This window comes from Falco peregrinus, chromosome 3, assembly GCF_023634155.1.
Source record: "Falco peregrinus isolate bFalPer1 chromosome 3, bFalPer1.pri, whole genome shotgun sequence".
NCBI lineage: Eukaryota > Metazoa > Chordata > Aves > Falconiformes > Falconidae > Falco > Falco peregrinus.
Genome location: NC_073723.1, coordinates 83,326,966 through 83,354,872, shown reverse-complemented (window position 1 = coordinate 83,354,872; position 27,907 = coordinate 83,326,966). Strand labels below are relative to the sequence as shown.

Sequence of the window (27,907 nt, the reverse complement as noted above, 5' to 3'; positions counted from 1 at the left end):
CTGTGCAACCTTCTTCCTCTAAAACAGAGGCAATAATACCTATTTTCTGATTACAGTTCCTGTGCAAGGGCAAGATAATTTTTATCAGGTAAATTGACTTTAGATCAGTCAATGCAGCTGTAAAACTTTAACTAAGAGTTGGGTCCAAGTCTTCATTGTAGTTCTCTGCAAGTGATTGTGAAAATTTTATTATGGAAGCAATTCTGGAGATAAAACTAGGGTTTGGACTGTAAAGCTAAATGACAAGACCCTCCTGGTCATATTACTGTTGGAAGCCTAGGAGTAAATTTGAAAAGGTTGTTTTGGGGTGAGATACTGTCTTAATTCAGTATTGTTTTTTTTCAATTCTTGTTTTATTAGGATTGTCAGGGGATTTCTTGCGTTCTGGACGATACTCTGCTCATACCATCAACGGTGCCTGGTCACCCTGGTCTCCCTGGTCTCAGTGCAGTCGTGACTGCAGCAGAGGTATACGTAATCGCAAACGGGTCTGCAGCAATCCTGAGCCCAAGTATGGGGGTCTTCCTTGCCTTGGCCCATCTCTAGAGTACCAGGAATGCAACATTTTGCCTTGTCCAGGTAAGAATCAAATGAAATGAGTGAAGTATGTGAAAACAGAATAACTCATCTTCAAGGCTATATCTTGCAGTAGTTGGTGTGTTTGGGTTTTTTTAGTTGTTGGGTTTGGGGTTTGTTTTGTTTTTTGAATAAAGTGCACCTCATATTTACCTTTATAATAGAAGTGGATCTGGGTAAGAATCCCATGGGATGTTAATCAGTCTATGATCAACAGCTCTGCATTTTTTCACCTGTGAGACTTTTACTGTAAACATATAATTTCAAGAAGTAAACTTATAAGAGAAAAAAGACATAATAAATCTGGCAAGACATGAGAAATCTCGCCTAGTCTTTATTTAAACTGAAAATATCATTTTTATCGCAGTGATTGCTGGCATTAAATCAGTGTTACTGTATGAGGGTAGGGCCTCCAGCAAATAATGTTCAAGACCTATCACCAAACTAGGTGGTAACTCAAGTAGGCCATAAAGATTGTTCTTGGAATCTTGAGCTTCTGCTTCATTGGAAGTTGTTTTATAATTCTATGAAAAGGATTTAAAGTAGAATATATGTTTTCAAGAAAGCCTTTTGGGTTATAAATCATTTTTGTGTCTTAGATATTTGGGGAAAAAAAAAAATCTTGGTTTCAGTCACCTCTCACCCTTCATAAAACAGACATCCAAATTCAAAGGCATTTGAGCATTGTAGAGGCTTTATGGAAAAAGAAAGAGGAAGGATGCAGGAGAACACATGAAGAAAATAAAGTGCAATTGGAATAGGAGGGAAGAAACAATAGAGAGGAAGAAGGATAATGACTGAGAGACTTCTTTCTGGTATCAACAAGTAAATTTAGAAATAAGCTTTCATACATCTTTATGTGTAACAGTGCTGCGTATTTGGTTATTGAAGTCTTGGAGATTTTGGCATTTATTCAAGTATGGACCTGAAGGGTGTGTATTTATCTATCTATCTCTATGTGGTTACAAGTTAAAACTGTGTTACCTATATGAGAGATATACTTTTCTAATATGACTATTTTGTCCACTTTATAATTGCAGTGCTTCCCTAAGCCTGGACAGTCACTGTCCATACTATGCATCAGAATTGAAGCAGTAGATTGGTGCCAAAGATAGGGCTTCCCTTTCAGAAGCACACAGTTTCTTGAAAAACATGCTTCCATCTTGAATTTAACCTAAGTAATGTACTTTGGCAGATATACAACAAATCCAGCAGCTCTGTGAGCATTCTGGCTGTTCAGTGAAAGTGAACTTTTCTGCAGTTTCATGGCTAACAGGAGCAGCAGGATTGCTTGGCAATTTGGATGCCTCAGGCAGTGCCCTGAGGCGTATGAGCCTCCAGCTCTCCTGCTGGTGGGCCACATCAAGGGAATTTCTGTTGGGTATCCTGCTTCAATCTGGGTGAATGTCCACTGAGACATCAAGGTTCTGAAAGAAGCACCTGTGCACAACAGGCCAGCGCTTCCTGGTGAAATTTTCTTGCTGTCTCCAAGGAGGAGGAAAGCAGCTTTAGATGCTCAATTGGTAGCTTTTCTATCTGGCAGTGTAATCATCTGAGTTGATCAAGGGAAGAGATTATATGCTTCTCTCTGAGCTTAGAGGCATGGTCAGTGAAGGGTGGCCATGTTTTCTATATCAGGCAGTGTGTGAGAGAGGTGAGAGGTGGAAGGGAATCAGCCAGCAGAGAACCAACAGCTGGCAGAGAATTATAAAATTGTGGCCCAAATATTCTCCAGATTTGCACAGCATTAGTAGATGCTCTAATTATTTAGTACCTGAACTGCAATCATAATTCCTTGCTTTTCTTAAATAATAAAATTATAAAAAATTCTGTTTCATGTGACTGCACTGTTCATCTGTGAAAAATGTTGGATGTTGACAGTAATGCATTAGGTCAAAGATTTAGGAGGCCATTGTACTAACACGTGGAAGCTTCTCCAGGGATACATGCAGTAGGTGAAGCAAGATAGAACATAGCACCTCCTCATCAGTTCCTTCTTCCCTTGCAAAGGGAAGCCCTCCATGAGACACTTCCTTTGAAGCATGTGGGTGATGTGGTAATAGCTACAGCTCTGCTCACAAGCTTTAAGATACCCAATTGTATTACCGCACTGCAGTAACTGAAGTATATTCATTAAATGGGCCCAGACTATCCATAAAACAGGACTGGGTTTGTTGTTCATCCCTTGCTGTTGATTATTAAATTAAATGCTGTCTTGAATTTTGTTGGATTTTTTCGAAGTTAAAATAAGTGAAAGGTTTTCAGAAGTGGTACTTTCAATTAGCTCTGTGGCTAGTACACATATTTTCTGAAGGAAGTTGTTCCAACCAGGAAAACACAGTTATGCAAACATAAATTTGATGTAGAGGCCCTTGTTGTCTATGAGATAGCCAATACCCAAAACTAAACCACTTGAAGTTGTAAGGCAGAACTTGAAATTGTGCTTTGTAAAGAAATTATTCATTCTTCTGCTGTCTCTGATTTTGAAAATATTTTTAAAGATCAGCTGCCATAAAGTGTGGTGGGCCTTACAGAAGCAAGAAGGGGTGTCCTAATAGATCTAATAACTTTTTTCACAGAAAAGTTTCATTTCTCTTTTTAGTGCAAAGCAAATTTGAATAAAGATGTAGAGCTTGAATTTAGATGTCTGATAGCCTGTGAGGAATCATGAAGTTCCTCAGCTACAGAACTACTGTTTGCCAGTAATTAATAAGAAATGTAAGGGGCTAAGTCAGATCTCAGTTAAATCTGAAGGGAAAACATTGCAAGCGGTAGATGCAATTGATTATTTTTTTTCTTCAACACATGGGAGAGTAAAAAGTGATTGTGGAATAAGGCTTATCCATAAATTAGACCTGATTATAAATTTGTAGAAAGGGAATAAGTTTTTATTAGAGAAGCATACTGATGAAATTGAATTCTCTCAATTTTTAATGAAAGTTGCTGAAAGTTAAATTGTTGGGTAAACATGAGCATCTATTAGGTTGACACTCAGAGACCTCATCGAGACAGGGGAGACATAAACAGTGCATGGGTAAAGAGTCTTTGGTCCAGGCTCATGCATACACAACCTGGCAGACCCCACAGCAGGGAGGGTAAAAGCCAGTAAAAGAAAGTGTGAGTGGATCACTTTCCAGCCTCCTTGTTAACCACTGTGCTAGGGACCAGGCTTCATTTCTTGGGTGCTTATATTTAGGACAGCTATATAAAGTCATTCCTACCCTAGCTATCCAAGTGAATTTCTAAAATGTCCCTGTTAGGATCACACAGCCCTTGCAGGTGTTTGTGAGAGGCTGGTAGGTGCCCATCATCATGGTAAGGACTATACCCTCCTCACATAGACTAGGCTGTGGATAGAGTTTCAGGGACTGAGTAGACAGAAGCAGACGTCAGACCCTTCTTGCCACTGTCAGCATCAAACAGAAAAGCAGGGACTGCGTAGTTCGTTCTTGCCTGTGTAAGAAAGTGAGGTGCGGACAGAAAGGCTAAGGACTGTGAGGAGATTTTGTTTTGGCCTTGACCTGAAAGCAATGGACTTAGTACTAGAAATAAAAATGCAACAAAAAAAAGAATTTGATGCTTTCTAAGATTTACCTGAGCACTCTTAAGGGTAAGGACAGTTTCACCTGCTCCTTGTTGGAACTGCACCATTTCATTACAGTCCAGTCATTAGCCTTTCAGAAATACCCTGGTTAGTAGGAAGGGGTGAGATGACAGCCATAGAGAAAGCCTTCCTGCTAGTGCAGGTTCAGGTTCTGCTTGGCTCCCTGTTCTGCGTATTGCAGACAGGATCAAAACCTTATGGTGTAAACTGCTGAAAAAGATGAGTGATGGGGAAATATGCTGAGCAGTGCTGAAGTCATGCTGAAAGTCAATATGATTTTAGGCTTCTAAATCAATTAATCTGGGCTCAGGGTCATCCTGGAAGATGCTAAGTGCTCTGAAGGATTGACACAATGAAAAAGCCCATGGAGCAATCACTGAGTTTACAAGGCTCTATTGGCTGGTTAAGTGTCTTGCAGCATCATTTTATATATACTTATTAATGTATTGATAGCCAGTAATTTATGCTTAAATGTGCTGCAGGATCTCAGAACTTCAAAAAAAAAGACAAGCCATCTAGAACCTGCCTTCAACAGCTACTCTTAAATCTTTCTTGATCCTGCAGGAGAGAGAGAAATAAATTTTTCCCACAGCTTGTGGCAAAGTAAATGGTCCACAGACATGTGGATTGATAGCAGTAACTGGGCAGATTACTTTTCATTCATAGTGTTTGAAGGCTGAATATATGATAGTAAATTGGACAGTGCCAAAAAATTGCCAGGGGTTGTACCCAGGCCCGGGAATGTGATTTGTCTGTATTGTACAAGTTTTAGGATGATCCCGCATACAATTTTGCCATTGACTAGCTAGCACTCTCCCAAATAATCTGCAGAAATAGTTTGAGTCAGTGTAGGGTAAGGCCTGTTGCCAGTACTCTGTTTCCCTGTAGCCAAACTGCTTTGACAGGAGATTTTGTACTATTGTCTTGCACTAGCAAATTATGCTTTGGCCCTGCGCCTCAGCTGCTTTTTTATGGCTCAGAGATGTGGTGAATAGAGTTGAGCTGGCAAACACTGAACAGCCTCAATAACTATGGGAAGGGTCTGTGAATACTCACTGACATTTCTCTTTTCTTTGAGTTACTAATATATGGTTAATATGAAAAGAAAGGAATCTATAATTAGACATATTGGGGTTTTGTTATCCTTGGGGGGTTGCGAGATATTTATATTATGAAGAGAAAAAGATAAAGAGAGGCATTGTTTGAATGGTAAGTTCTGCAAATTTACAAAAATTGCAGGAATTTACTAATGAAAATATTTGTTTGCTTGAAAATAATAATAACCAAGTGTAAGGAATTCTGCCCTAGTTCTCAATCTTACACATCTCATCAGTCATTACTGTAGGAAAACACAACTTTTTCTTCAATTTTGTTTCATTTTGTTTCTTGTTGCCTTCTTTTTTATTCTTTTGCACATAGGGACACTTGGCCAATGTGTCTAAATTAGTAGCATGAGCTACAGGAGTTCCTGTTCCGTCTTCTCAGAGCATAGTGGTGGATCCAGAGGGAAAGGACAGTTGCTCTCTCTTAGATTTGAAATTATGATTCTTCATGACAGCATTTTGGGATTTTACTGGTTTCAGATTTTTATTATAGTAGTTTTACTTTAGTTTAGTTACTACATTTTGGCTGAGAAGAACTGAATAAATTAATACATATCACTAAATGTGCTAACAGCAATAAAGAATTTCAAATATATAAAAGTCCCTGAAAGACTGTTTAAGTTATTTATGTATCCCCTAAAGCCAGTTATTGCTGTTTGTTTGGGGTTTTTTTCCTTCATTATTGTTTTTTTTTTTTTTCTCGTTTGGTTTTGGTTTTGGTTTTTTTTTTTCCCCCTTGCAGTCATACTTGGCCACAAGAAAAAATATATTTAAAGGAATGGACAAAATTTACGCTAAAGTAACTTCCTAAAACGGGGGTGGGAAATCACTGATCCAATAAAGCTTGTCTCTGAGGCTGCTGAAGCCCATCTCTCCACATGCATTGATCTCTCTAGGCTGCTTCTGTAGCCAGTGAGGACAGGGCTGAACTGCCCTTTGGAAGCAACTCTTGCTCTTCTAGCATATATAGGCTCAGTTACAGATTTAAACCTGGGTTGATCCTGAGATTTTCTTGTATTTTCCTTAGAAGCATTCATTTGCCTTCTGTGTTTCTGCACTGTACTATGTTGAGCATTTGCTTCATCCAGCTTGCTTTTATAAGTAAGAGGTATCTGTAGCATCACAGAAACAAGACTTTGCCTTTGCCAGCTATGAAGAAAAATTGCTCTTTCCCACACTGAAACATGCAGCAATATCCCACAGGATTATGAAAAAACAGTAGGCTAAGTGATGTGAAATGGGATGATCCCCAGGTGTCTGGAAGAGAGCAGTACTCTCTTGGGTCTGTAGGCTGCCCAACACCCAGTGCTCCCGGATTTAACATTTACTCAACCACTGGGAAGCACACCATCTGCATTTCTGTGGGTGGAAAGCACTGCTGCTGCACTGTTTGTACTCCTTCATGCATATAGAAAAGACTGATCTCTCAGCATTTTTTATTCTCTTTTGCTACACTTTCAAAAAGATGAACAAGAAAAGTTACAAACCTAAAGGCATACTCCAGAAAAATACAAAGATTTTCTTTTTTTTTTTGGTTGTTTAAATTTGAAATGAGACCAGGCAGTATATGAAAGAGGCTGCAATCCTATCTGTGTTCTCATGAAAGCACGTGAGGTCAGTGTGTCTGCCCACGCTTCCTTCCACTTCCTTGTAAAACCCAAAGTGCATAGCAGGGTATCCAGTTTACTTAATTGTCTCCTGGAAATTCTCCACTAGTGTGGATGTTTTGCCAGGTCCCCAGGAGATCCCATTTCTGTACACTGTTTCTCCCTGGTACATCCTCTTCCCTATGTTTTTGGTTTTGGTTTTTTTTTTCATTATAGTGAAGAAATATTCATTAACCACAACAACAGCCAGTAGGCAAAAAGTTGTTTGCTTTACTATAAAGGAAAGAGCATTGTTTGAGTGCACCCTGTTAGCTGAAGGGTGTCCTCTTCCAAAAGGGACCAACCTCAGTAATTGTCAGGAAACATAAAGACTTTTTGTATCTTTCATTGTGGAACTGCTTTAACGACTTTGTTTTGTCCAATAGCTCTACGAAACATGTAAAGAAACTGTAGTGACTGGAACTTCCCTTGCAGCTGTGTATTTTTTCCTCCTATTAGAAGCAGAAATAACATTAAGGACTCCATGACAAAAGGAAAAAAGAAAGAAAAGAAAAAACCCAAAACAACAAAATAACAAACAACAAAACCCAGATGGTGCTGCGTTGCTAAGCAACTTTAAAGAAAGATGAAAGAAACCGCAGAGCTCTATTTAGGTCTTGTAAAAACTCAAGCAGTAAATACCCACTCCTTTGATCTTATTTAACCAGGGTGATGCTTTATCATCCTCTGTTGCTGAGAAGGAAAACTTCTGGGGACAAATAAAAGAGGTAGTTATGATAGTCCTTGAACGACCTAAAGGTTTAGGATGGCAGCCTGTCAGTAAACAGTTGCTAAAAGAACCAGTTATAATTACACAGTTCAGCTCAATCATGATCAAATCTAACATTGTCTATTGTATTATGTCTGTCCTTTCCCATCTTCCCCAGACCCACTTCTCCCTTTACATCCAAAGTCTCATAGCACAGGCATGATCAATGCACTTGTGGAACATAGCAACATTCCTGCATGTTGCGTCGGACTCTGTGCTCTCAGCCACCTCTAGATAGGTGGCAGATGGCAGTTTCAAGTGCATGTGCATTTGTAATTCCCACTCTGGTCCATTGAAAAATAAGTAGAAAATGTTGGGGGTCACTGTCTCCGTTACAGTGAATAAGCCACAGGTAGTCTGCAGATAGTTTGTCTTCCACCTAGGCAATCCCAGGCTGTCATTCTGTTTTGTGGAGGTCTATACGCTGCCGCAGGAATCGCCTCTGGTTATTCATTTGAGCTAGTCAAAAATCATTTGAAATAAAAAAGATAAAAGGGAGTGTGTCTGGAAAGGTAAAGCCTTAATATCACATGAAATTAATAGCTTAGGTAATAGCTTCTGTTTTTATTTGACATAATTTAAAAATAAATACAAAAGGCAAGTTCTGAATAAAAGATGCCATATCTGGAAATCGTTATAAAATTGCACAGTATATTTCACCTGCACTGAAGACAAATAACCTGTGGCTTTATAAGATATGAGCTTGCATAATACCACATTAACAGAGTTATCTCAAGCAAAAACACGTATTTGTTCTCCAGTGACTAGATGAATAAGGGAACAAGTCAAGCACTCTACCAAGATGCAGTATTTATTTATCATAGGTGGTATAAAACTCTGTCATACGTCTGTATAGCTAGATGGTTTGGCCGATAAATATATTTTGGAAAATATGTAGCAATCATTGAATTCCTTATTAATGGAAATAATTTATTTAAATTACATACTTGGAATATAGTACCAGATTCCTTGAATCCTGTCTGTCCAATCAGGCTATTCAGAGGCCAGATACATTACTTGAAAAAGTTCTTACAACTATTTTTCTTAGCAAGGAAGTGCCAACTCCATGCTTTCTTCATTTATAGGTTACAAATGTTGCAAACAGTACAGAGAATAAAATGTTATATATTTAACAACGTCATTTACAGGATTAGTATAACAGCCTTATGTATTCACTAGTGAATTACCTGTCTGAGTAGCAGTTGAGAATCTGAGGGTATGCTGTATCTGAAATTACATTAAAAAATGCACATATAGGTTTTAATACCAAAATAACTACATTCTCCTAGCTCATTTTCTCACTGTTGCAGCCTTTGCATAGAAAACTTTCTACTCAACTCACCAAGTGCATTTTTGATATACAATGCTACCAAAACAAAATTATTATGTTTTTAAGTGTTCTGCATCTCTATCTAGAAGAGGATTTAAATGCAAGTAGTGCACAGGTATTTTCATTGTAAGTTATTTTTTTTCAGATTTGGAACCTCCTTTTTTTTAGTAAGAGAAAATTATGGAATAGCATTTCAATAAACCAGTGGAAACTAGTTTATGCCTTGAAAGGCTTTTTGATTCATTGAACATAAAGGATCAAAAGGAGTTATTTTGAAATGCTGGATTAATGTTTTAGAGACTTCAATGACAATCAGTTGTTTCAAAAACTATGAAGTCTTACAAGGAATGTCTTGAATGCACAGTTAAAATTGTGTACAGAAAATGTGTACTTACCTAGTATTTTTAAAAATAGGCAATAATGAGTTTCTGCTTGTGCAGCAAAACACCTACTGCTCCTGTGAGTGATGGGGGAAAAAAGGCAAAACTCCTGCTCAGTTTAGGGTTCTGTCGTAAAACAAAACTTTACTGGCACATTCCATTTATTTTACTTAGGGTGTCATCTATTAATGTCGGTTGAATTACACACTATTTCTTGTAATCAGTTGCAGACATGTTAAGTCATTTCCTTACTTAAGAAAGCAAGTGATAACACTTTAGAGGTTTGAAAAGTTCTTTTTTTGTAGGATGTGAAAATTTTAAAAGGTTAGGTTTTTGTACTTCTCCCCAACAAAACCAAAACCAACAAAACCAACAAAAACAGAAAAAAAAGAAAGTGAAATGAACAAAATATTGACATTCTCTGCAGAGTGAATGCTGTCCCTGGGAGAAGTACAGCTGACTTTGTCATGTGGCTGCAGATAGGAAACCTTTGGCAGATGGGCTGCAGTATGGCCATAAATGCCAGAAATACATCCTGGAGCAGTAGCTTTAAGAACAGAGGCTGCCAGTCTGGTGCAGGCAACAAGGTGAACATTCATTAGAAACCTGTCTAATGGCCATGTGTTGAAAGCTGTCTGAAAAATGGGCCTCCTGTGAAATCCAGCCTCCATTTCAGAGGAACCTTGCGAAAACTCAGACTGGAGAAGTCTGACATACTTGAATCAGTAAATACTAGTGGGGGGAAAACCCCTGATATTTATTCTTCAGCAACCTGTGTTTGAAACTTTGTCAACTCCTGTTCATCATTCACTGTTGCTTTTCTGAACTACTGCCATTGTTCTGCTACTGGCATCTAGGCAAGAGCTGCGTTATGTTTGTAACATTGTATTGGCCCATCAAACCCTACAACTGTGTTAGATCAGTTGAAATGGGTTGTAGGGTTAAAGCAATCTCACCTGGCTTGCAAAATAAAATCTGGATTCCTCAGTCTCTCTGTTGATATTATTGGGCTAAGTTTTAATTTCTGAAAAAAAAAATACTTTAAGCTTATGATACTTCTACTAAATAAGCTTTGGTATTTTATTTCCTCACAAGTGAGAAAAGAATTTTGGCCTTAAAGCGGTTATGGTACCCACCAAAAATGTCATATATGGATGAGTAACTTTGTTAGACTGCCCAGTATACCAGGGGCTTTCAAAATATGTAAATTAAATTGCATTGTGGTAAGATAAAATGTGTGGGCCTATGTTCAGTGGCACTTAATAATGTCCAATAATTTCAGTAGGCCATGAATTAGATCCACAGAATATGAGAAAGATGGGCTGGCTTGTGTCACATCATGCATTAACTTGGAACAATATGGTATTTTGTGTCTTTTCAGTGGATGGAGGCTGGTCTTGTTGGTCATCCTGGTCAAAGTGTTCAGCAACTTGTGGAGGAGGACATTACATGAGAACCCGCTCCTGCACAAACCCAGCACCAGCATATGGAGGAGATATTTGCCTTGGACTGCACACTGAAGAAGCACTCTGCAACACACAGCCGTGTCCAGGTACGGCAAATGAGCCCATGCAGCTTGGTTGGTTGTGTGCCACAGAATAAGGCATTAGCAGTTAGGCAACATAACACTCCTTGATCTATTATTTAGTAGCAAATAACTTCTCTCCCATATTAAGTGCACAGTCAGCTCTTACATGCTACAAACACAGTAAATCAAGCAACAGCAGTATATAGCCTACAGGACACCATCTCCTCCCTTCGCCTTTAAAAATCAAAGTTAGCAGGTTCCAGTCTAGACAAACAAAAATTGTATAATATTTGAAGCGGATCATGCAAATGGCCTGGAAGACTTAGAATAACAGTATCACAAAGAAGTGCATTTGTTATAACACTAAACATTCACAGCAAGCAAATTGCTGAGGTTAATATTCAACAATATTAATATGTTTTATCACAAGGTCCTTAAAGTAGATAGTTTGCCCTGTTTTCTTATAAAACACAGAGCAAACCCTAATGTTCTTTGTAAAATACCACCTTCAACTTCAGCTGATAAGGAGCAGAGACTTCAACTTTTAAACGACTGTGTAGTACTTCATAAATGAAATATCTCAGTACTTCTGCTAGTTGTAGGATACTGTGGATCATGATTTTTGTAACTTTGACTCAGTCTTTTGACCCATATTAAAGGAAACTAGTACTTTTCCTGAAAATTAAGTAAGAAGTAAAGAGTAAGACCATACAAAACTAGATAAAATCGTTAGTGAAAAGGCAGTGGGAAAATTAGTTTCATTTATTGCTGATTAACAGATTACAGGCAACAGCAAAATAAATAAGCAGCTTTGATGCCACATTGTTTTACTTGCTTCATTGAGAGCTCTTAGACTTCAAAGTAGAAGTTTTCTGCTCATATGATGAGGCTGTGCACATGAAGACACAAGCCCCACGAGTGTGAATTTATGGATCCTATTACCTGTGCTGAACTACAATTTAAGTTAATTTCTTTTTCTAGGCATTGCATGTCTTGCAGCAGACTAAAAGTACCTACTCTGTCAAAATTAAAGGAGTTGCGACACTGTATTGTGTTTAAAAAAACCAAACAAACATAGAAATCAGTTGATTTGATTTTTCAAGACAAATAGTGTATATTTATATAGAGAAGTTACATAGCTGCCTTGGACTCCTTAAGGCATCTTTAAAAGGTCAGAACTGGAGTGTTCATTGCACTAGTGTTGTAGCTCTTTCTTTAGTTGCACATTTATTTTCTACCACCATTTTTCTAGAAATGGCAGGTGCCCACCAAAGCTGCTTCGTCACTCCCCTCCTCAGCTGGACAGGGGAGAGAAAATCGAATAAAATGCTCATGGGTTAAATAAGGACAGGGAGAGATCACTCACCAATTACTGTCATGGGCAAAACAGACTCAGCTTGAAGAAATTAATTTATTACCAATCACATCAGAGTGGGATAATGAGAAGTAAAACCAAATCTTAAAAACACCTTCCCCCCACCCCTCCCATGGTATTCACCACAGGCTGCAGGGGGATCTCTGCTCCGGTGCCTGGAGCCCCTCCTGCCCTCCTTCTGCTCTGACCTGGGTGTCTGCAGGGCTGTTGCTCTCACATACTCGCACTCCTCTCTCTGGCTGCAGTTGCTGTTCTGCTGGTACACACACACACATCCACACACACACACACACACCCTTCTTAAATACATTATCCCAGATATACACACACACACACACACACACACACACACACCCTTCTTAAATACATTATCCCAGATGCGCTACCACCATTGCTGATGGCCTTGGCCTTGGCCAGTGGTGGGTCCATCCTGGAGCCAGTTGGCACTGGCTCTATTGGACATGGTGGGGGAAAAGCTTCTAGGAGCTTTTCATAGAAGCCACCCCTGTAGCGCCCCCCTCCCCCCCCCCCCCCCCCCAGTATTGCCATGCAAACCCAATACAACCTACTTTTTTACCCAAATTTTGGAGTAGGTTGGGGGTGGAGGAGGAGGAGGTTAGTTTCATTTTGGTTCAAGAAAGTGAAAACTTTTATAAAGCAATAAAATTGCAGAAGGCAAAGTTTATTTCTCATGTTATTTGATGTTTTATTAATATTTTGATCTCAGTGAAAGTTTGCCACAGGTTTTTGAAACAGCATATCATCAACTAGCTCTGAGAATGGCCCGTGCCTCATGTTTACGATGTAAATTTCAAAACTTTTTTTTTACTGCTCTTATTTCACATTGGTATGGGACAAAAATAACTGCAGTGCTACACATGTCAAGTTTGGACAGTCTTCTGCATCCCTGCAGAGCCATTTTCTTGTGGTGAGGATCATGTGGCCAGTGGTTCTTCCTTGTGCACATCTGCAAGTACCATTGGTGACATTTATTGCTTGAGTAACATGTTTAATATAGGAAGGGAATATTAGTAACACTTAGAATCTAAGAACAACCAACCAACACAGAAATACATATGTAAAGATGAAGATTATTTATAGTGTTTAACTTGTCAAAAGAGCAAAGATTCCTTGGCATTTGAAATCATACTTTTTTTTTTTTTTTTTCCCAAACAAAAGTAGCAGAAAACTAAGATTTCTGGAATCATGATGCTAAGGATTCCTTGAGAATATGGAGGGTTAATGGCAAATCCCACTGAAAATATGCAAGTATGCACAAAAGAAAGTAACAGACTTGTGTCTGCAAAATACATCGTTTTTTCTCATCTTTCATTTTAAAAGCTATATCACTGTGTTTGTGGTTTTCTTCTTTTAATTTATCCAAATGGAATCTCATTAATGAGTGGAAGCGCTGTACTATTCATCCGTAGTGGTTTATAGGCCACTTATCAGTAGGTGTAATCTGTTGCAATGGTGTCTGTAATCTAGTGAATAAAACAGTATTTTATACCTAGACTATTTACTGCTGCTGTAAAAGGGAAAAATATATTCTGTCCATGAATTGCTGGCTCACACATGCAAATAATGGATAAAGCAGTTGAGCATTTAGAAATGATGGTATTGTTATGCATGAAAGAAATTCATAATCTTACAGACTGGTGGCCTGATCTTTCTAAGATGCCTTCTTCACTGAGGGATCTTTCAGGAAGTCCTTGGACTTAACCTGGCTTCAAAGGCCAGCCAAGACTCTGTAGGAAGACTCTGCCATGTCAGAGGTGAAAAGCAGTTCCAGAATAATCACCTTTCCAGTCCACCCTCTCTTTTCCATTCTCATTACTTTTGCAAAGAATTGAAGAGCAAGTTCAGAGGAGCATGCCTGTGGTGCAAGAGAGCCTCAGCTACTTTGAAGATAAAGAAATCAAGCAGATGAGGCAGGAAAACTGGAGTCTGTAGAAGTACATGCAAAATTCTATGGGTTCAGCATCTCAGTGATGGCAGAGATAGTGGCTCCACAAAGGGCAGATCTGTCAGATTGAAATGATACATCTGTCAGGCTTGGGTGCCTTGCTTCTGTGTGACTTTCTGAGCTCCCAACAGTGGCACTCCTCAAAACAAGTTTGGTACCAGGTTCCACCATTGCAGGGATGTCCATACCTGTCACTGAGTTCTCCTCTCTCCTTTTCTGTGATTCTGTGTGCCAGATGGAACTGATCAGCATGGCACCAGACCCACTGACTACTTGTGCTGTAGTGCCTGGGCTGCACTGTGGGACTCGCGATGGGAGGGAGATGCCCTGTGTTGCACATGTGGGAAGATCCTAATGCACGTAATGTCTTTTATAGGACCCCTAAGTGGCAGGCTGAAACAGTAGCCTTGCCCAGTCACCAGCATGTGACCTAGCATGATCCACGCATACTCTGAGGTTCCTATTTTATCACAGGATGTAGCCCCTTCAGCAGGGAACCTGGTGAGCCAAAAGACAGAGGTGCAGAATGCACCAGCCAACAAGCTGAATTTAGGATGCTCACGAACATTTTGGCAGCTGCTGCCTATATTCCAATTATACCAGGACTGGGTGAGAGTATTGGCTCTGGCTTAAGCATGCTCTCTGCCACTGATGAGAACTGGGCCAGGATATGTAATGAGCAGCATTCCTTTAAATGTTAATGAGCATTATTAGTAGTAAATATTTAATGTAAGGATCCATGTACTTAGTTTACTTAGGTTCAGCAGACACTGGCAGTGACAACAGCAGCTCCTGGTTGTGCTACGCTATATAAGCAGGAAGAAGCCTGCCCATTTGCGTGTCTCCCACCTCAGCTCTCCTCCCCCCCTGAATTAAGATCCAACTACATTGTCATCTGCCTTGATGTTCCTACTACCCACTCTGCAAATGAAGCACTCCAGGACCTCTCCTGGGAAGCAGAAGAACCAAAGGACACAGCTGAGTATTCTCGCTCCTCACAATAACAAGATCCTACTGTTTGACATCAGCTGCTTGAGTCAAGGTCTTTTCCCTGTTGTTCAAAGGAGGCCCCAGCGAGACAGTTGTGAATTGTTCATAAATATCAATATTCAGGTTCTTACCTGAACTGCTGAGTAAAACTATTTTATGAAAAACTTTTAAAGTAATATTGTGCATCTGAACCACAGACTGCTAGGACGGATTGCTGCTGTCTAACCAGCACTCTCCTGCTATCTTGAAATGGTCCGAAGACCACTGCTTGAGATTTTCTGTGCGAAAGTTATGTCAGTCTCTTCCATACATTTCTTTTTACCATGTTATTCATTAGGAAATGAAGGTCCAACTTTCATCCAGATGTCATGGAAAGCATCTCTTTCTTGGCATTTTTCAAGACTGCAATCTCAAATATTCCTGCTGGACCCTGTTAAATTTTAGATGACTGAGAGTTTTTGTGGTTTTCATTTATTACCAAAGGGAAAGTAATGAGTGAATGTGAACCTTGTATGCTGGATTTATACAAGGTAATGAAAAGAGCCCAAAACAGTGTAAGATTTTCCTGACTTTCCACCTGATTCAGAAAACGTGTACAAAAGCTCCGTGAATTTTCCAAATTATTCACAAATTTTCATGTTCTTCAGTCTAACTTGAAACAAGATTAGGTTAACAAATACTTTTTTTATTTGAAGCAAAATGAAATTTGTAAATTTGCTTCATATTGGCATAAAATCAGTTAAAATTTTGAAGTAGAAACAAACTTGGTTTGAGATATTAGGATTGTTTATTCCATATCAAAACCATGAAACCTATGTCACTGGGAAAGCTGACAGAAGAAAGAATAAAGTGTAACTGATCTCTGTCTTTACTGTATTTGCCAAACTCAGAAGACTTCTATGAAGGCAACATTTGTGCTTGAATTGTAAGAAAGTTGAGCTCAGTAAACTCACAGCACCTCATGGGAATAAGATCAATTCACTTCACTTAGGGGAAGTATTCTGAGATCACACAGGCATGAAATAAAAATGTCTTAATCAAAACTGCATAGGCAGGGGAAGAAATAAAGAGAAACAACAGAAGGTGGTAATGAACCGGGTGGGGAAGAGAAAGTGAGAATGCTTGATGAGATGTCTTCTATCTACAGCAGAGAAATGGATCTGAAATTTAAAAAAAAAAGCTAAAAATAAACATTCTGATTCAGATCTGGGATACATACTTTTATAGCTCTCAGTGCTACTTGTCAGGTACATAAAAAAAAGACACTTACTGTCCACCCTAATTACCTAGACTGGAATGAACTGCACAGCGCTCTTTCAGTCACCACCACAGGATCGCTCCATCTTCTCACTTGCACACACAAAGGCCATGACAGAAGCCAAAGCCATAATACATCTGTAATAAATTTACAATCACACTCTACATTTCAGAGACTTTTCCCAAAGCTTAACCACCTTTATTTTATCATAATGAAAGACCTGTTCTCTACTAGTGGGTGGTAGCTGGGAATAAGGCCTTCTGTCATAATTCAGAAACACAGGCTATTTCTCTCTCACTCAGTGTACTTGGAGCATTTAATTGCAGCATCTGCACGTGTGTCTCTCTCTGCCTGTTGCAGACAGCTGGTCTGAGTGGTCCGAGTGGTCCGACTGCGACTCGTCTGGTTTCCAGTTCCGCGTTCGTCAGTGCATCATTTTGTTTCCCGTGGGCAGCCAGTGCATGGGCAACACCACAGAGAGCCGAGCCTGTGCTTCGGACTCCAACTTCATACCAGGTGAGATCAGCCTGCTCCTTGAAGGATTAGTGATATTGTTCAACGTTTCAGGAGCGAGGTGTAGTAGTGATCCAGACAGCACTGTGCAGTGCCAAGAGCTGGAACAGGACTCGCCTTTTGTCAGCCAAAGTGGGTTGCTCTACGCTCCAGAGCTGATGTTGCTAGATCTGGTATCTTCATGAAAGTCTGCCTCATGGCACGGATTGCGAGCAGTCCCTGTTGTCACCACCTGGCACTTTGGTTAGTCAGTCACTGTCACAGCATTCTGCAGGTCCCTCCTGTCCTACGGGGTAGCAGGGTGCAGGAATGACTACATACAGCTAGGAGAAATAGTTTGCTTTTTACTTTAAGTGTTTTTGAGACTTGAGGGTTATGAGAGAAGCATTCCTCTAGGTTTTGTGGTTTGCATATTCTAAAGGGGGTGCTGTGGTGGTTAATCTGGAAATAATTTCTCAGAGTTCCTTAAATTAATAACTGCTTCGAATGATAAATACTAATAACAGTGCCTCAGGTCCTTATGTCAACCATGACTGCTAAGTATCTGTTGGATAGTCATGTCATGTATTATTCTGTAGCATTTGTCAAAACTCTTGACTGTAGGGGTCTTTTTTGTTTGGTTGGGGTTTTTTTTAAGCCACAGCAGACATTTAAATCCACATCACAGTATGGCTGGCCACATTGCATTGCTGGTAACAGTCATCTTTCTGCCTGTGTACATTAAAAAAATGCTAGCAGTCTATTCACAGACAGAGAAATTTACATTTTAATGTATTATTTGAGATATAATTCTGTTTACTCAGTGCAGCAACTTTTTTTTTCTGTGACTATGCAGTACAATGTATTGCAATATCAACAAAGATATCAACAAATTTAAACAATTTTTATGAATGGTGCATAATGCTTTAACTCCTAAATACTATTTTTTCCTCCAAAACCAATGTGAGCAGTGTGACAGAAAAACCTCCCTTATTGTATTTTCCCCTTTTTCTTAGGCTTTTTAAGCAGCTCCATTAACATTCACATTCTGTGAATCCTCTGCTTAATCCAATAGAAGCTCTACATCTTGTTTTAGAAAGTAGGCATTTTCAGAATCTGAGATGAGCCACCTCTTCTCTTATCCTTCTAGTTTGTTTGCCACTCCTCCCCAGATTACCCATACCACAGCAGATAAGGTCATGATTATTATGTTCACCTTAGGCAAACTAGTTTGCTTTCCTGGGATTACTCAGCTTGCTTTCACTCTTCCAGGTCCTCCAACTCAGAGTTCCCTCTCTCCTTCCCTTTCTTTTTCTAATTAATCTCCCTCCTTTCCTCACCTAGTGTGCTGGCGTGTTCATCCTCATGTTGTCTCCTCCTCCTCCTGCTCACCTTAGGTCTGTTCACCTACAGAACTTAGTATATAGAGTGATTCTGGCAGAGTGCAAAAATGATTGCTCATCATTGCTGCTTTTGCATTTCCAGAGTTAGTCCTTACCAACATTGCCTTGCAGAGCTTTATGGTTTTCTGGTACAATTTTTCTACTTTTTTTTTCGGATTGTGAATTAATGGTCTCAACAGACAAAGTATCATCTCAGCCTTTAACTCTCTGTAAGAGTCCTGTTCTGTCAAGTCTGAAAATAGCATTGATTTAGCATCTGAAGAAAGATAAAAAATTGCAATTCCTTTAGCAGTAGCTCCATGTGGATCATCTTTTGGTGGTGGAGAGCTTACTGTGTTAATTCGTCATACATATGCTATTGCATACCTGTGGCCATCATCGCTGCCCTTTTCTGATCTTTTTAGTTCTAACAGAGACATCTTTAGATGGGAAAAACAGAGCTGCACACATTGTTCATGGTGTGGACAACACATAGATTTGTAAAGTGCCCTAATGCCAAGACCCAGTCCTGTTCACTATTGCTTTCTTAGTAGTACCTGGCATTTGGTTTGCCTTTTTGATTGCTTCTGAACACTAAGCTGATGTTTTCATGGAACAACTTGTTATAACCCCCTGGTCTCACTCAGCTCACAGCCTATCATTTTATATGTGAAGCTAAGATTGCTTTCGGCTGTATGTATGCTTTAGACTGATCTACATTCTTTTTCATTTGTTATTTTATTGCCTGGTTTTGTAAGGCCCTTGTGCAGCTCTTCACAGCATGCCCTTATCCGTGCTGTGGACATTTAAGTTATCTTAAGCTACCTTAACTTTGTATCATCAGTAGACTTAAAAAACACATCTACCACCTGTTCTTCTGGCTCTGCTGAAGAGTCTTGGTCCATACAGATGTGGTAACCTTCCCTCGTTGTAAGAACTGGGCCCATAGTACTACCCTGGTTTCTATCTTTTCCCTCATCTCATCTATAGCTTGGAAAGCCTTTGACAAAGAACTTAAAAGCTTTTTTGAAATGGAGGTAGACTGTTTCGGTTACCCCACCCATATCCACATGATCACTAACCCTTTTAGAGAGGTGCAGGAAGTTTGTAAGGCAGGTCTTCCCTTCACAGAAGCCATGGCCCTGAAGTAATGTTTGGAAAACTTGCTTGCTAACAGATTCTATTCAATATTTATTCAGAATGTTTCCAAAGTCAAAATGGTGAGGATACAGGATGGAATTTCATTTTATTAGTTTACAACTGAGACCCATGAAATTGGCAGTCATCTTTTTTGAAGATTTGTAAATTCCCTTTTTTCACATTAGTGCTAAACATGACTTCTAGAAGTGATGAGCCCATTTGAACACAAAATAATTAAACTCTCATTAATTTTACTATTCAGAAGATTTCTCAACTTTCTCAACATGCTTAAACTCCACAAAGAATGTTTTCATGTTCACTTCTTTTTAATTCCAGAGATGTTTTGAGGCAAGAATTAAAAATATGTTGCAGCTTTTGCTTGGGAAACTAAGGAACCTGAAGATGTCATGGGACCTTTTCCTTAATCCTAGCACATATTCAAAATCTTTTTCACTTTGTATTTGGAGTGAATGTAGTAGAATGAATTTTTAATCCTTATTGTATTAATCTAACTAGTAGTTGTCTGTAATATTTTTTTCTCCTTGGCATAAGTGGTTCTTTTATTTTCTAGAAATTTCAGTGGCACGATCCAGCAGCATAGAAGAAAAACGATGTGGCGGTAAGTTTTTCAGCTCTAGATGTGTAATAAACGTGGAAGTACTGATTACCCCATTTTTTGCTTTGCTTTCAACTTTTGCACTCGTTTTATTCTACCTTCTAAATGCCATATTCTCATTATTTACACTTGTACAGAAAAAGAGATGTAGTTACTACAGGGTTTCTTATTAAATATCCATCTGACATTGCTGACCTTTGAGACAAGAAAATGTATTACTGGATGTTGGTATTTTCTTCTTTTTCAGTCAAAAGTAAATGCCTATTACAAGCTAGATATCAGTAGGTCAAAATTTGTAAAGTTGCTCCACTTTTTTTCAGGGTAATAATTTCACAAACCTCTTCGGGACTCCAAATAAAGAGCAGAAAGCAGCCTGCTAACCCACTTATTGGCCTTGACAGTATCTGGGACTTGTTTTCAGCTTCACTGTCAAAGAAAAGACTAAAAAATTTAAAAAACAAAAAAAGTTCCATTCCAGAGAGTCTTGAAGCTAGCAAAACAAATCTTGAAAGAGAAAATGAAATAAATAAATAAATAAAGCCCAAACAGTAAGAAGAAGAAAAAGGAAAAAATGACCATTTTCTTGTGCTGAGCTGTGTCTGTGTCGTCATGGTAATAGCTCTGGCTGGTTCTAGTATTATTCCATGCACAGATAAGCTGCATTTTTAACCTAATAAGGGACAATGAAAACACAGGGGTTATGCAAGTGTTCTAGTGCACACATTAACTTGTTATGGGAGCCAGGATAATGTGATTTTATTTTTTTACTAATTAGCAGTGGTACTCTGTAAACATTTTGCTAAGTTCTGCAACAGCGGGGAAACTTGTGTAAAGGTGTCGAAAGATATTTCAGTGATAATTTATATATTGGAGCGGTTGACCTGGTCACCTAAATAATAGTTTGTGTTTCTAAATACCCAGCGGGCATGTCCTAGTAAGGTCCTACCTTAGGCATTTGCAAAAAATGAGACCCATGTCCTTACCCATTTTCCTGTATTACAGTGAAAAATGTCTAACAGATGTTTTTTTCAGACTAGTGCCAGTCTTTCAGTTTAAAATCTTTCATTTGTGCATTTAGGCAACCTCATTTTTCAGTATGTTAAGATGAGGTTTCCAACATGAGCTACCCACTGCTACTTCTTTCTTAATCAAAAAGTTTGAAATTGCAATGAAAAGCAGTGCAATTTGTTTCTTTTGAGCTAATCCTACTGGTGCCACATCTGAACTGATCTCTGTGGATGATTGTGCTTTAGATTCCCTTCTACAGTTTCGTACAGCAATGAACTTCCTCTCAGTTTTAATCCTTGTGTATGTGGAGAGAGTTTCCCATCATCTGATCCTGTAGCATCTTTAAAGGGCAGAGCAAACAGGAGAGTGCTGGGCTCTGAACTGTTGACTCTGGACTGGCTGGCTGCTATAGTCAAAAGCACACTGAGCTTTAAGGAGTCTCTTTCCACCCCTCCACCCCCTTCCCATTTCCCACTAAAACACTACCGTTTCTTCTTCACCCCCCACCACCCCCCTCTTACATATATATATATAAAAATTCTAAAGGCTGGAAAAGGGAACAAATTGGCCATGTATTACTGATACAGAAACAGTGAGACCCAGCAAGAATCAAATGAGGGGATGGAAAAAATGTATGACACTGCTTCTGGGACATGCACCAAATAAAGGGGATAATGGTAAACATTTCAGGGAAATCAGGATTTTGATTCAAAGATATCAGGATTTTTTTTAGCTCTGCCACAAGTCACTATGTGTAAGAGAAAGAGCTAGAAGAACAACATAGGAGGTGATACTCTAGTTCATTGAAAAAAAAGCTGTGTATGTACATTATCTACATAATGTATATATAACAAGGCTTTGTTATACAGTATGAAGAAAAAAAATGCTGAACTATTCAAAAATATGAAATGCAATTAATTCATTTGTTATTTTGGTTCTGAAGTTGTTTAAGCATCTTTCAAAAATCTCAGCCTTAATACTTACAGAGATGTGTGGGTATGTAAGATTCTTACAATGACTCCTTCAGGGAAATGCAATCCATTAGCTACTGTGTAGATAAACCATTGCAACTGAGGTGTTTCTGGGAAGCACATGAATTTTCCTTTATCCTTTTTTGAATCAAGCACTTGTCTACATTTTCCCCCAAGGTTAAGCTTTTGTTGTTTCTTCCTTAAAAATAAGATTGTTTTCTGCTCTTCACTCCGCAGAGTTCAACATGTTTCACATGATCGCAGTGGGATTAAGTAGCTCAATACTTGGTTGCCTTCTTACCCTGCTTGTTTACACTTATTGCCAACGATATCAACAACAGTCCCATGATGCAACTGTCATCCATCCAGTGTCACCAGCTCCTCTAAATACCAGTATTACCAACCATATCAACAAACTGGACAAATATGATTCTGTAGAAGCCATCAAGGTGAGAAGGGGGTTGGGAGCTATATAATGCACAAAACATATGGTCCTAGACAACAGTTCTGCTGTATCAAAACAATTCTACTTGCTAGGTTTCTGCAGTGGCATTTGGACTCAAATTATGTTGATTGTTAATGATAAAAATAGATTTCAGTGGAGGTATTGTAATTACACATCCTTTCCATATGTCAGACCAGTAAGTTAGATTTTGTGTGTATCTATAATTTATGGAGCAGCAGCTTTTCCTGGAAAAAAAACCAGACCACTCAAGTTTTGGGGTTTTTTTGTTTCTGTTTTTGGGGTTTTTTTCCTAATTGTGTTTCCTAATGTCTTGTTCAAGAAGTAAATAGGGCCGTTAACAATCATCATGACATACATTGAAGATAATCCTTTGTCTGCAATGATACGGTGTCAAGGGCACTGTTCATCTTCCTGCACTGTGTCTTTATACAGGAGACTTATCTGGTGAATATATTCTGGGTCAGACTCTCAGCTAGTGTTCATACCCAAAATATTGTGTAAATGAGCAGTACAGATTTACAATAGCTGAGAGTCTGACATGATATCTATATCATATGATCATTATTCCTAAACAGCTATTTTCTTTATGTGACCTTTTAGAACAGCTCTGTTTTTTGAGATCGGCTGAATGAAATAAGGAAGTATGAGCACTGGGAAAATACCTAGTTCACTATCTTCAGATTACACAGTTTATTCACGCAGCTGCAAAGCTTTTTGTAAATGAGGATTTTTCTTAAATCCTACCTGGATAATCCAGTTTTTAATTTCTGCATTTTTCTTCCTAATTAAAGACATTTTAAAGAATTTCATTAAAAAACAGCAAGAAATGCTTAGATTGTGTAATCAGTGGTGGAATATGTACCTAATTTAAAGCTTTTGCAAATTCCACTAATCATCTCTCTGGATAAATACAGAAAGTAAAAAAACCTTTTGAAAATTCTTACTCTGCATACCCATATCACTTTTTTTAAAAAAAGCAGGATTTACACACTTAAGACCTTCAGACTTTTCTCATACATACTGCATTTGAAAATCAAGGAATTAATGCAGTAGGGGAAAATAATTCTTATTCAGTGAAAAGATAATGAAGTGAATCATTCTAATACGAAGAACAGAATATGCATGATTAAAAAGTATTTTTAATCATAAAATTAATTTTATTATACTGGGGGGAAAGTGCCCAGCTGTACTTTATTCAGTTGCATTGTTTTTTGTACTAACATTATTATGTAAGGAGATGCACGCAAATGTAATTTTTTGTAAATGTGCAGGTATTTCTTAATGTGTTTTTGACTGACTATACACAGATATTTGCCACAGAAATTGTCTCGGTGAAAGAGCACTTAGTGGCTACCTTTCTTCTGTCCTTCCCATTTTCTTATATCTTTTTTTCTTCCCCACAGGCATTTAACAAAAACAACCTGATCCTGGAGGAGAGAAACAAGTACTTCAATCCACATCTTACTGCAAAGACTTATTCTAATACCTATTTTACAGATTTCAATAATTATGATGAGTACTAACGGGCTTGTGTATTTTCTGGCCTCCTGTAACTCCCCATCCCCAAGGCCTGTGCTACTTGACTGCTCATGTGATTGAGGCTTCAGAGATGAAGTTCAGAGACATTTCAAGCACGATCCAAGCCATCAATGTCCCATTGCTGCCAAAAGCCCAAAACACCTGTTTGTGACATGATGTTTTCTTTGCAGAGCGCAACATTGGCCTTCAGTGTTGGGTGCAGCTGTAGCCCTTCGGTGTCGCTGGACCACTCATGAGAATTGCATCGCTTCGCTCAGTTTCATAAACTTCTAGTCAGATTCTTCTAACAAGTGACTAAGCAATTGCAGAGCTTTTTTTTTTTAAAAAAAAAAAAAGAAAAAGTTAGCCCTTAAACCTGTGCCAGGAGTACAAATCTGATTTTCTTTTTAGGCATTGTCTTTTATTTCCATGTGTTGTGTAAAGGGAGCTCTGCTGTTTGCCACGCAGCCCTCTGTGCAGTGTCCTGAACCTCACACCACCAAAAAGAGCTCGCAGGGTGGTGGGTGCAACAACGAGAAGGAACATGGTGGTTTAGTGATGCTCTGCGGCAGCTCTGTACTCTGTAGGGCTGATCTTCCCAGGCTGTAAATCACTCTGGCTGCAGTTCAGCTGTTCAGAGTACAGCAACTAAGGCCATACCAAGAGATACAATCTTGTAATTAACCCAGAAAGCTACAGGGTCAGTGGTTTTCAGTCGCGAGCCAAGCCCTGTCACATAAAGCCTTCACCTAGTTCAGTTTAATTTTTGGGAGGGTCTGAAAGGGCATGTCCCACAGGGAGGCCAAGGGAGGAGGGCAGATGGGAGAGGCACACTGGAAGGTTTTTCTGTGCGCCGTTAGTAAACCAGCCTTGCTGCAGCGTGTGGGATTGCATGAGTCGTGGCATCCCGCAGGCTTCCTCTACTTGGTACGTGTGCGTGGGAACCCACTCGTCTGCTGTAGCACTCACTGTCAGGCTGGTCACAGAAAGATACTACTGCACTGTGTTTTGTGTGCCATCTCAGGCTCCTGGGGGTACATAGGCATAATCACAGTTCTGCTTTTCTCTTTCTGGCTTTTGCTTTATATGCCCATGTCTGACAAACAAAGCTGGCTCAGATAACACAGATGTATTTGCAAAGCGTTGTCTCATCTTGCTGCAGTGTCTGACCCACGCTAGTCAGCCCCTAGAGGAACATTCTTCTGGTGTTTTAAGTGATTATCTTGTTGGACTTCATTGATGTAAATATTTAAAATACTGTTTGAGTTTTAAGTTATCAGTTTTAATTTCTTTTGTAGTGGCAGGTGAGGAAACACAAAGAATTTTTATACCATTTTTTCTTTGTTCTGTCTGTCTTCGCCCACATTCAGGACTGTTATTTTTGTATCTGAAATTCCAGATATATAACTAAAAAGAAAAGGGCAGGGATTTGGATCAGATTTTCCAGAGTACTTAGTAGTAAGGCAGCATTTGCTATTCTCAGAAGCTTGTGAAAAAAAAATTAAAAGTGTATATTAAGGCTTAAAGAATTGAGCTTTTGATTTTTTGAGCATGCTAGATGCATAGATTATTGCACCAGAATACCAGGAAGGTATGCAAGGAGAAGCAGATTGGAAATCTTTCCATTCTGTGGCTAGAGCCCTTGATCATTAGTTCACACTATAATAGGCAAATAGAGAAAAACATGTACAGATTGTAAAGATTCACACCTATGTACAAGAAAAGCAAAAAATACCAGGAAACATCGCTCACGTGAGGCTGCATTTGAGCACTGCTTTGGTGGTCCAGCCAATTAGCAAGGGTAAACACCGTATCTAATCATGGCAATGAGCAACATCTTTGAATGGGTATAGATCTCAATGTACTACTACGCTTCCTATCTTTTTCTATCCTGTTCTGTAGTACAATGAAAAAATGCAAAGCAAGTGGTCTTTGAAAAGCTGTGCAGTAAAATGAACGCACATTTACCATTTATGAAAATAATTAAGATCAGCTGCCTATTTTTTTCCAGCTGAACAGTTCTCCCTTGTTGCTAACTCAGTCAAAAGAAAGCACCCCACCCTTGCGCCATTTCTTCTCCAGAAAGTATAATAATACTGGTTCTCTATAATTTGTGATTTTTTTCTGTACATTAGATCTGGTTTTCCAGGAAGAAATTAGCTGATTGCCCTGGATAAGAGGAAATTCTCTCTGCAAGAAAATTCAGTGAAACAGATAGAGGGGGAAAAACTCTCCAAACCATAACCAGTCCAGTATGTGAATCACTCTGTTCATGCCAAAAGACAAAATTTTACATTTAAGTAAGAGAAAGAAAATAAATTCTATGTTGCTGCCACTGCCAAGAGGCAACATATACACATACACACATATGCACAACACTGTTCCTCTTTGCCCCTGTACTAAGAGCACATTAGTCTGGCTTATGGATTTTATGTTTAGACTATTAGTTATGAGACCAATATCCTAAAAATATTTGAACTATGTATTTTTATTTTAGTCTTTTTTTAATTAATATTATCTGAAATTAGCTTTTTTAAAACTCTTTGGTAGTTTGAGGCACGCCTATCTTTACAGTGATCTATTTTCCATTCTTTTCATGGATGGATAAATATTTTAGATACGTGTTATATATGCAGTAATAATACCCTAGGTTAAGTCTGCATGATCATAGCTAGAAGTGCATTTAGCAGATGCTCAGTCAGCTTACACTTCCATCTCCCAAAGGAGTATTTCAGGTGTTCCAGATCTTTGAGCAACTCCCATGTGGTATCATTTAAACACCATGCCAACTTGTCAGAAAAGTGTTTCTTTTAAACTTTTTTGGGGGTTGGTTTTTTTTGTTTTTTAGCTTCCTAAATTACATTGTTCTAAACCACAGACAGAGCTATGTTCAAACCTCTGTCTAAAGCAGTAGGGTAAACATGGAAATTTCACAGCACTTCAAGTGAGAAATAATTGATGGTAGGATTTTCTTGTCAAGCTAGGTTCTGAGACAACAGGTTTTAAAGCCATTAGATATTTGTGTCTTAGGTAATTTTAGAGGACCCCAGATGCACCGTCTCTATCAGTATTTTCACCTTCTGTGTTCTACACAGCTACCCAGGTACTTTAATACAGCCTTTCCCAATACACAGAGCAAAAGAAAGTGCAGTCTGTATTAATTTCCAATTTACTTTATTTAGCTTTTTTTTAAAAACTTTTTTTTCCCCCTAGAATAGGCTACACACATTTTGGTGAAAAGCAGATTTCTCCATGAAAACTCTTATTTTTCTTTTGCCAAAAATTGACAAAGTGGATATTTGCCTGCAAATCTTGTTTAAGCCAATAGAGCTCTCAAATTTGCGCAAGGATAAAATTTGGTTCTTACAGCATTGTTCTGTTCTTGGAAAGGGAAAATCAGCTCCCTTGCCCATTAAATGCCATGCTTAAATACCTCTTATCCTTTTTCTTGGATAAAGTGATCTTTTCTGGGTAAGATGCCAATAGTTAATATTACTAAGCCATTTTTGCATTGATTGCATAAATTTAAAGATGCTTCTCTATTTTTAATCCAAACATTTTGGCACATAGATCAAAATTCTCAGAGTAAAGCTGTTTCTGTGTAGCCCTGCTACATGGAGTAAGGGAGGAAGCAGGATTGCCAGTCAGATCCTGTACAGTATATGGTTTCATCGGATAACTCAAAAGTAGAATTGTGCTTAGGCACACATTTTGGGCTTATTTTTGTGTCTGATATATAGCATACATTCCTCAGTTGCTTAGAAAATGAACTCCTGCACTTGCAGATTT

General features: G+C 38.8%; 1 protein-coding gene across 5 annotated transcripts in view; it reads left to right on the top strand.

The window, feature by feature from the left end:
- The window catches only part of SEMA5A (semaphorin 5A), a 350,500-nt gene extending 324,574 nt beyond the window's left edge, over nucleotides 1-25,926 (top strand). For all 5 annotated transcript variants that reach the window (XM_027789946.2, XM_055799844.1, XM_027789947.2 and 2 more), the window contains exons 18-23: nucleotides 361-579; nucleotides 10,790-10,960; nucleotides 16,886-17,041; nucleotides 20,111-20,158; nucleotides 22,372-22,583; nucleotides 24,004-25,926. In XM_027789946.2, the coding sequence (XP_027645747.1) occupies nucleotides 361-579; nucleotides 10,790-10,960; nucleotides 16,886-17,041; nucleotides 20,111-20,158; nucleotides 22,372-22,583; nucleotides 24,004-24,123 (926 nt within the window). In that variant the 3' untranslated portion in view covers nucleotides 24,124-25,926. The remainder of the gene's footprint in view (nucleotides 1-360; nucleotides 580-10,789; nucleotides 10,961-16,885; nucleotides 17,042-20,110; nucleotides 20,159-22,371; nucleotides 22,584-24,003) is intronic.
- Nucleotides 25,927-27,907: the final 1,981 nt, after the last annotated feature.